We start from the raw sequence: 10,000 nt of genomic DNA, 5'->3' as shown, positions 1-10,000 counted from the left end.
AACAGAGGAGAGGCGGCGTTCGCGGCAATGGCGTGCTCTCATCGTAAGGGAAGAGAGAGAGCGGGTACCATCGCTGCGCCTTGACGCGCTGGGGCACAGGTCGCCATTGCGTGTGTGTGAGTACACGCGCTCACGATTGTGTGCGCACGAGATTTTCGATCTTGGCGCTGCGGCACTCCGCCACCACTCGGAAAAAAGGACAGGCACATTTTCTGGTCATGTCGACTTGATGGGCAGCTCGAGAATAGGGCAGCGGGGACGGGTTTGTGCGGCTGCGAGAGGGAGACAGAAGGAGGATAAGCGATACTAGAACAAAATGCAAAGTAAAAGATGAGTATCTCTTTCAGAGGTACTGGGCATGCCGAGGATTGCGCGCAGGGAATGTGCGTGCGAGTGGCGCATGACCATGTAGCTTGTATGGTTTGTTTTTAGGTGCAACACTGAGCTCAGAGGGGGGAAAAGGACTGCTGCTTTGTTGTTGAGCTGCTTGGCACAGGCGTTCTCCGTATATTAACGTTGTCTCCTCCTCTTTCCATCGCTTTCCGTCGCATTCCCTTCACGATTTGTCCCCCCCCAGCGAAGGTGACCACCACCTCCAAACAAACAGCGAAAAAAAAAACAGAAGAGGTTCAGGAACATAAGGAGAAAATCATGGACAAGATACATGGAGAGACAAAAAAGAGAGCATCAAAGGACGGCGAGCACAGAGGGGGAGAGGGGGGGGGGGGCAGAGAGCTGCCACATGCACATGGACGAACGCACTCATACATCCATGCACTCTCCCTGTCGCTTTCACACAGTGAGTCGAAATTAGAGATAGGACACAGATCGACGTGGTCACTAAACGGAGAGCGTGGGGCAGAATAGACTAAGGCGCACGCACAAAGGGAAAAACAGAAGAAAAGCGAAGAACAAACAAGGAAGTGGCACCGACTAGTGGACCGTCTGCAACGCTCTGCCCGCAGATAAACACATCAAAACACAGAGAGATGGTGCAATCCACTCACCACGGGGCCAATGCGGCTGCACCAAAAAGGACAGAAGAAAGAAGAAGCGCGAGAGAAGGTCAGACATTGACACATATCCGTTCTTTCTCTCTCTCTCACCCGCACAAACGCGCTGCTGCTTCTCAGAAGACTGTAAAACAAGTGAGCAAGCGGGTGTGGCTCGGCGCTACGCGAGTCTTCCTCTTTGGGTTGCTTTGAGCCTTCCACGAAGCGCCTTGAGGAAGAGAAAAGGATGGTGGTAGTGGCAATGCTCGAAACATATGCGGACATTGGCTGCGATCGCCCCTCCCCTGCCAACGCTGCACAGAACACCCCGAGGTTTTTGCATCACGTCTTCCTTGTCACTTTCCTTCCACTCACCCCTTTCGACAAAATTGATGTCCGCCTTTCGCCGCCGCTGCCTTCCCCCTCTTGTGATTTTGTATTGGAGGAGAGAGAGGTAGTGAAGAAAGGTGCAGGTTGTCAGCGTGTGTGTGTGTGCGTATACTCTGGCTGATTCGTGAAGAGAAAACAAAGAGAAACAGCAAAAGAAGGCCAACGAAAAAGAGGCATCAAAAAGTCAGAGACAAGAGAGGGAGAGCATCGCAGGGAACGACGTGAAAGGGACAAAAAAAAGGACCGCAGAAGTCACAAACAACAACAACAGCCAAGCGATAATGATAAAAACAACAGAGAGAGAACCACCACCACCAAAGCCCCCCTCCATACCAAGGAAAAAAAAAATGGTGTCAAGCTGTGTACATGAAAGAGCGATAAAAAGCAAACTGACGAAGTTCCACTCTCCCCGCCTCTCCGCCAGCACACACACACACACACACACACACACACACACACACACACACACACGTTTACATGCAAACGCACGCCAATCACCTTATCCTTGAAGCGCTCAAGACGCCCTCCATAAAAAAAAATGTCTCTGAGGAGCCGAAGAGCATTCATCACATCAAGCATAAATATCAGTCAGCCATCCATCAGCAGGAACAAACAGCAAAACAGAAGAAAAGTTTGCGATAGAAGGAAGAGACCAGTGAGCGCGTTTCTGGGCCTTTTCTGTTGTCTTCTCGCCGATGAAACGGGAATGCACGGGCGCACACATGCACACAAAGCAAGCGAAGAAAACACAAGAGTCCTCTATACGTGTGTGCGTGTGTGTGTGTGTGTGTTCCCCGGCTGTGCTGGTGTGACGCCTTTCATTGTGGTAATGTCCAACTCTCGCTTGCACTTTGTATGAGCTGTCTGCATCCTTTTCATGTTTTTTTTCTGTTCTCTTTTGTAGGTGTGCTGCACTCATCTTCGTGGACGCCACACCATCCTCCTCTTCCCACGCTCACGCTGTAATGGCTCGTAAACGCATGCGCTTGACAGAGATGGAGAATAAAAGGACAGGCGTGAGAAAAAAAAACACAAAGAAGCGGTGAGTGGGTATTGCGTCATGCATGTGGAAAAATATTGCCTTTTATCTGCGCATGTGTGCATGTGTGAGCACAAAGCTCAAAAGAAACACAAGCATGCCACGGAAGAAAAACGACCAGAAAACTCCGCACCACACAGCACCAGAGGCAGCGCACGCTTCACAAGCACACGCATGCACACGTGCGCAGTGCGGCGCGGTACACAGGGGCATACCGCACCAAGTCAGTTTTAAAAACAGCAGAAAGCGCACGCAAAAAAAAAAAACGGTAGGAGACTACAAGCCACGGAGGACCGAGGGGAGAAAAACAACAAGAAACAGACAAAGAGACCAGTGCCTGTGACGTGATGGGTGTCGTGTGCATGTAAGCGCCTCACAGAAAGTGCGATTGACGTGATGTCTCGCCTCATTCAGCAGTAGCGCACCCTCCTTTGTGCATGCGCGTACTTTCTTTTCTGTCTCTCCACAACCCAGGTGTGTGAAGCAGAGCGAATGTAATTGCACAGACACACACGCTGTTGCTTGCGTGGTTGTCTTTAAATCTTGGCCGAGGTGGGTTCTGTTTCATCCACCGTGCGCACGAGGTTCATGTTGTAGCCGAGACTCTTGAGGGCACCTTTGACCGCACGCTGCATGATCGGCGGACCGCAGATGGCCACCAGAAGGTCGTTGGATGGCGCCTGCACGGCGGAGCGTAGCAAAGCGGTATCAACGAAGCCGACGCCGTCGGTCCACTGAGCGGGAGGGTTGTTGAGAACGAAGTGACACTTGAACTTCTCAGAGCCATACTCCTTCTCGTAGCTCTCAAGCAGCGTGCGGTACGTCAGCTCCGATACGTCCTCGGCGGCGTAGATGAACTGAATGCTCTCGATCGAGTCCACGAAGGGTTTCTTCACCGCAGCCCGCACAATCTGCAGCATCGGCGCGACACCCGTGCCGCCACCGATGAGGGCGAGCTTGCGAATCTTGTGGCCACGGAAAAAGAAGTGGCGGTCAGCGAAGCGGCGCTCGATGATGAGGCCACCGCACGCCTTCATCTCCACCGCGTCTCCAGGCTGCAGGGCAGAGATCCACTCCGCCAGGCGGCCCTTGTCGGCGCGGGCGAGGATGCCAATCACACCGACATCGTCCGGCAGCGTGATGGGGCTGTAGTAGCCGATCAGTCGGTGGCCGTCCCAGTCACCGCGAATACCGATAAACTGACCAAGAGCAAGGCCAGTCTTCTGCAGCGCGCCGGGCATGTTGAAGCGCAGCACGCGTGAGCCGGCACCGTACACGCCACCCTCGCGCACCTCACGCAACACCACGGTCGACCACTCCGTCATGGATAGCCCCGTGTTCTTCTTCTGCAGAATCGTGGCCGCGCGGTCGCCGGCGATCTTGCCAAACACGACGCACTCCAGCAGCGAGTTGCCGCCGAGACGGTTGCCACCGTGCACGCCGCCCGTCACCTCGCCAGCGCCAAAGAGGCCCAGAATCGGACGACGAACGGGGGTTACACCGCTATTGTCTTTCGTCTGCATCTCCGCCGAGGGCGAGATGAGACAGCCACCCATGGTGTAGTGGATCGACGGCGTGATGAGGGCGACGTAGTAGGGTCCTTGAGTACCCAGCACACAAGGGAACACGTTCTTGCCAGTCAGCGGGCAGGGGTTTAACTTCTTGGATGAGAGTTCCTCGTACTGCTTCAGGGTTGCCATCACATTCGCCTCAGGGCAGCCAATCAGTTTCGCCAGGCCAGCGACGCTATCTGACTTCTGGAAGAGACCGAGGCGATTCCAGTAGAAGCCGAGGAAGTTCTTGCCGAAGAGCTTCGCCGCGGTCTCATTCAGCACACAGTACGCGAATTTGCTGCCGCCGGACCCGGGGTAGACGTTGTCCTGCGCGATAATCGCCTGTGACACGACGGAGCGCAGGTCCAGCTCGTTCACGAAGCGCTCGCCGTTCTTGTTCAGCAGCACGCCACCGGAGCCACGCAGCGCCTCGGGGCCGAGGTACTTGGTGCGATTCGACGGGTCTTTGGGGTCAATGAGACCGGTCGGGTGCAGCTGCACCTTATCCATGTCTACCAGCGCCACGCCCAGCTTGCTCGCCATCTTCACGCCATCACCGGTGGCCCATACACCGTTGGTGGTGGGGAAGGACGACAGTTGCGGCGCGTACTGCTGCAGGAGCGAGTTTGGCGTGTGGTCGTTCGAGAAGCCGCCGGTGGCGAGAATGACAGCGTCGGCGTTCAGCACCATGGACTGCCCGCTGGCCTGGATGAGACGGACGCCCGTCACGTGCTTCACAAGGACGCCATCAGGGCGGACATGGCTCGTGCTCTCCAGCGCTGTTACGGTAATGCCCGTCATCACAGTAACATGGCGACTGAGGTTGTTGACGATATGGTTCTCCAGGGTCTTCATGATGGTGAAGCCGACTGGGACCGGGGTACCGTCCGACTTATCTGGCGCGCGGTGGCAACGCTTGCGGCTCGCGCCGCCGAGCTGCGACAGCACCGTCAGCGGCACGCCCAGCTCGGACAGCCACTTCACCGCGTCGGAGCTCTTTACAGATAGCGTCTTGACGAGGCATGGATCGCAGTTGCCACCCTTGCCGGAGCGGTGCGTGTCGCGCTCAAAGAACTTGCCGCCGTCCATGATGCCCTGCTTCGCCTGCGCACGGGTTCCCCAGGCGTTGATGCCGGACGTTGCTTTGGCGCTGTTGCCACCGAGCTTTGGCTCCTTCTCCAGCAGAATCACCTGCGCGCCACAGTTGGCCGCCTCGATCGCAGCCGAGCAACCGGCCAGGCCTCCACCAACGATGATCACACGCGCCGGCAGCGAGCCCTTGATGCGCTTCGCGCGCATCTCCGCATCCTCCGTAGCGATTTCGAGCATCTTGGCAACACGCTCGCCCTCACGAGTGTAGGTGGTGTAGTCGGTGACGGTATCGCGCACGTAGCGCCAGTTGTCCAGCATGCGGCGGACGGCCGCCGGGTCGTTCTTGAGGAGCGCGGCGGTGGCCAGGGCATCGGCGTACATGCAGCTGTAGCACTTCACGGAGACCTGCGCCATGCCCGCCTCGGTCGGCTCCAGCAGGTTCTTGGATGCCCGATCAAAGGTCGACGAGTACACTTTGGAGGCGGGGGTCTCAATCAGGTTCTCGTAGTCACCGCTGGTGGCGATGGCCTCGTTGTTGAGGTGCACCACCCGGATAAAGGACCGCTTGTCCTTCGGCACCACAGTGCGAATGTCCGCCAAAGCGGGTGGGCGCACGATGCCGACGGCCCAGGGCTGAATCGACTGGTTCTTGCCACTGGCACGCACATCACCGCCCCACTCGAAGAAGACGTCGTCGTAGCCGAGGCTGTTGAGGCGCTCGACGGTGTAGTCGATGCCGTAGCCCTTGTTCACACCACCAAGGTCCAGCATCGCGTCCGCGTGCTTGCGGGCGATCATGCCACGGTTCATGTCAATGGAGAAGCTAGCGTTCAGCGTGCACTTGCTGAGGAGGTCGTTGACGCGCTCCGCCGGCACCGTCTTGCCTTTATGGGCAGCCTCGCGCAGCTCTCGGACGAGCGGGCCGACGGCGGGGTCGAAGGCGCCGCGCGACGAGTTGTAGACTTTCTGACAGCAGGCCATCACATGCTTCAGAGCCGCAGACATCTGGTGTTCCTCACCGACCGGCATTCGGTTGATGCGGGACACCTCGCTGTTCTCGTTGAAGCTGTTGAGGAGGGTGTCGACCACCTGGAAGGCACTCTGGAGCACTTCCTCCGCATCTGCAGTGGCCTTCTCCATCTCCTTGGGGTCCGCCACGACGACTTTGAGGGTGTACGGAACCGTGTGCACGAGGCCTTTCTTTAACAGCTGAGCCTTTCCGACTGGTGAGACGCCGCCGTCCTGCAGCATCGCGCGGGCAGCTGCGTCGCGCTCCTTTGCCGCGCTCTCGGCATCGACCGCCACCACAGATGCAGAGGTCTTTCCATCCGCCATGGTTACGCTCTTTTTGCTTGGCTTCGGCCTTTTGTTCGACTGTCGGTAAGGAACGGAAACTCTGCTCGCGGGGAGAGAGGAGCAGGAGGAGGAGGAGGAGGGGGGGGGGAGTGGGTTGGAGACCAGCGAACGGCACGCGTAACCACAGATCCCGGGCTTTTGTGTGTGAGAGACTCGCAATGATGTCAAGCCAAACAGGATGGAAACACGAATGAAAAGGGGAAAATGTGTGTGTGTGTGTGGAGTTGCTGCTTCACTTACTCATGAAGTTGCTGTTGGGAAGGAGAGGGAGAGAGGGGGGGGGCAGGGATGGGCGGAGTGTGGGAGGGGGTGGCGTACGCATGATGTCTTGTCGGTGACGGGGACACCCCTTCGTCGACATTCGTTCCCCACATGTAAAGACGCGGTTAGGGGGCGTGAAAGGTGCTTGCGTGCCCACCTGGTTACTCACGGTGCACTCACCCTCGTAGGACGGTGCGTGCCTTGTGCTTGCCCATGGCGCGTGCGGCACACGTGAGCACCTGCACTCCAGCCCATAAAAGAAGATCAAGAGTGGCACTTCATCCACGGCTCTCTTCTCGTTTTCTTTGTTGGGGTGGGACTCATCTGCGGTCGAATACCCCCTTGGCAGGGAAAGGCCAGAGAGAGGGAGAGCGCGGGTGCGAGTGACGGGGAGAGGAGGAGCAGCCCACAGATGCACCCAACGTGCGCCGAAGCGACGCCACGGCACCACTCGTTCCAGGACGAGGTGGCACCGGAGCAGCACCATCTTGCATACATATCATGCGATCAGGGCTGCTGCGTACTCCGTCCTTCTTGCCCGTTCCACCTCAGCAAGCGACCTCGCCTACGCAACGACAGAAAACTGCACGTGTGTGTCTCTGAGGACTCCTTCTAGTTCCGTCGCGGCGGCGGCGACACGGGCGATGTTTTGGCGTCCGGCGAGGCACCCAGCTCGTGCCCATACGCCAAGGAGTCCAGCACCGTCGCCTGGGCTTCGCTCATGTTCATAGAGAGGGCTGGCCGACGGAGCTCCTTCTCCGGGTCAAGGCCGGTCGCCTGCTCGAGAAATCGTGTCAGTTGCTGTTCCCCGAGACGACGCGTTCGGGTGGTCTGGCTCTCCGCAGCACCCCTGCTACCGCTTGGGGCAATGCCATTGTCAAGAACATGAGGCAGCGACGGCGGTGCTTGTCCCTCTTTCAGCTTCGCCACCATCTTGTACGCCTCCAGCCGCAGACCATCTCCCACCACCAACTTACCAGGGCTGCGCGTCGTGTCTCGCAGGTACTGGCGGGCCTCCTGCATCGGTAGTGCGTTAAATTCGGGGGCGATCTCACGCTGCAGCTCAAGGCCGGCGCGAAAGGTAGCGAGGCGGCGAAGCTCGTTGCCGCTCTCCTTATCATGCTCCATCCATCGCCGCAGGAGAAGGTTGTACTGCTTGCTCCATTCGTAGTAGCCGTCCCTGAAGTGCATAACCTTTAGGTAGCCCATCCAGCTTAGAATCTGCGCCGCCATCAGCGAGCGCGGTCCGTACTGGCAGTAGCAAATAATGATGTCCTCTGGCCGCGGCTTGGCAAAGCCGTAGTCCTGCACGAACTCCTCCGGCGTCGCGTGAAAGGCTTCGAAGAGCTCGTGGGCGGGCAGTACCTTGGCGCCCTCTATAATGCCCCACGAAGTCACTTCGTTCACGGTGCGGCAATCGAGTAGAACAAAGCCATCGTCGTACTCGGGGCGAGTTGTATGCAGCAGGTTCTTCTCTTCCGCGCTCAGCGTCTCCAGCACCGCTGCCGACGCAACAACCGGCGCCTCGGTGCTCGTGGCCACCAGCCCACTCTCGCTCCCCTCTGCCTCATCGCCGCCCCTCAGCTTACTGAGCCAGCCAAGCCTGAGCCCGCCTACAAAAGGTAGCTTGACGGCCTCGTTTACAGTCGGCGTCATCTTCTTGGTGAGCTCCTCTACGCGCTGCTTAACGGCTTCCTTCTTGGTGAGGAACTCGTCACGGCGGAGGTTGCGACTTCGGATGAGGCTGGCGATAAACTCGCAGTCCACTTGCGGGATGGAGCGGTCAATATCTTCCAGCGTCGGCTCCGGCCACTCGGGCACAGCGTCGCCACCGCTGCGATCGTCATTCCCGTCAGCGATTGTTGCATTGCCTTCCACGTCGGCGGTGGTTGTCGAAGCGACCGCTTCCCTCGGCACAGGCGAGGACGACGTCAGTGGCGCCGCACTGGGCGCGACACCGCCGCTGGGGTGCCTCTCCTCTTGCCGAAAAGAGGAGGAGCCGGCGAAGGCGTCAACGTTTTCCTGAAGGCGGCGGAGTTCCTCCTCCGCATCCGCGAGGTCCTTCGCGGCAAGCCTCGCGCCAATGGTACTGACGCTGACATTTCGGCTGGCCGTGCTCGGCGCTTCATCCTTGCTACACACAGACAGGCAGCGTTCACTGCAGCGGAGATGGCCGCTGTGCAGAGCACTGGTGCTCGGTCTGAATCGCCGCACTCCATGGCTTGTTCGATCGCCTCCCGCGTTACACCACCGTTGAAAGGGGGCCTGCACGAAAAGCGGCAGGGCACCAGCACTGGGGAGACCAGCGACTGGTTTCGTCGTCGTTTTGCCGACACGCATGTCGACCTGACGTGGCGACAGGCCGTGACTGCGCTGCCTCACGCCGCGACTGGAGACCGCGGCTGAGCGAGCGGTGGCAGTGCCGGTGCGCAGCATGTTCACGGTCGTCACTCCTTGTACGCTCTTGGTGATGGAGGGAAACCAAAAGAGGGAGTGGGCAGAGAGGGGTGTGGGTGATGTTGGCAACAGAATCGCTGCATGCGTGGTAACAACACACCCTCACCCCTCCTCCTTCACTACCGGCCCTGTCAACTGAGGTGTGGCGCTGAAAGACACGTAAATCAGGCAAGCGGAGGGTGTGGCGAAGCGATACAGTACGGAGGGGAGGAGGTGGTGGTGACTGGGCTTGTTATTCGTCTCGCGGCAACGCTACTCCGCTGGATCTATAGTGCTCCGGTCCTTTCCTTTCTGAGGACATGTGCCGCCACCACTATCTTATTACCTTTGATGTATGCCTCTGTCAATATTGCTACTCCTACGGATGCGTGTGCAACAATACTTGTGCGCGTGCATGTAGCTGAAACGGAGAGCATCTAAACACACGGGTATAAGGGGGAAGAGAGAGATGGGGTGAGAGGGGTCAAGGTACACGGTACGCTAACGAAAACCGAGCCTGCGCTGAAAGATGAGGTGCTTGGTGGTTGCATGGGCGAGAGAGAACAGCCGTGTGCAACAGACGAAGCTTGTTCTGCGCATTCCACAGCCGCGACAAGAGGTCGTGGATCGCGAAGGAACGAGCGATTGGGGTCACGTGTGCACTCTCGCGCACACCCACATACGTGCCGAAAAAAGCAAGATCACCCATCCGCTTGTTTATCTGTACTTTTCCTTTCCTTACCGCCACACCACCAGGAAAGGATTCTCGCCTCGCGTTGTCCACCAGCCTCGATCCATTTTGAAAAAATCAAGCCGACCAACAGCTGAGGAGGAGGTTTGGCACGCCCTTTGCGCGTCTCATTTCGTTTGTTTGCATGATT

General features: G+C 58.0%; 2 protein-coding genes across 2 annotated transcripts; both read right to left on the bottom strand.

Annotated features, from left to right (window-relative positions):
- Nucleotides 1–2,957: 2,957 nt before the first annotated feature.
- Nucleotides 2,958–6,401, bottom strand: LMJF_35_1180 (putative NADH-dependent fumarate reductase; the record flags this gene model as incomplete). The annotated part of the gene is made up of 1 exon (XM_003722463.1): nt 2,958–6,401. One exon carries the CDS (start codon nt 6,399–6,401, stop codon nt 2,958–2,960), a length of 3,444 nt encoding a protein of 1,147 aa, XP_003722511.1.
- Nucleotides 6,402–7,295: 894 nt separating this feature from the next.
- Nucleotides 7,296–9,119, bottom strand: LMJF_35_1170 (conserved hypothetical protein; the record flags this gene model as incomplete). Its single annotated transcript, XM_003722462.1, has 1 exon — nt 7,296–9,119. The coding sequence occupies one exon, from the start codon at nt 9,117–9,119 to the stop codon at nt 7,296–7,298; it is 1,824 nt and encodes a 607-aa protein (XP_003722510.1).
- Between the last annotated feature and the right edge of the window lie 881 nt (nt 9,120–10,000).

Source organism: Leishmania major, chromosome 35, assembly GCF_000002725.2.
Source record: "Leishmania major strain Friedlin complete genome, chromosome 35".
Classification (NCBI taxonomy): Eukaryota; Euglenozoa; class Kinetoplastea; order Trypanosomatida; family Trypanosomatidae; genus Leishmania; species Leishmania major.
This window is presented reverse-complemented; position numbering and strand designations above follow the sequence as displayed.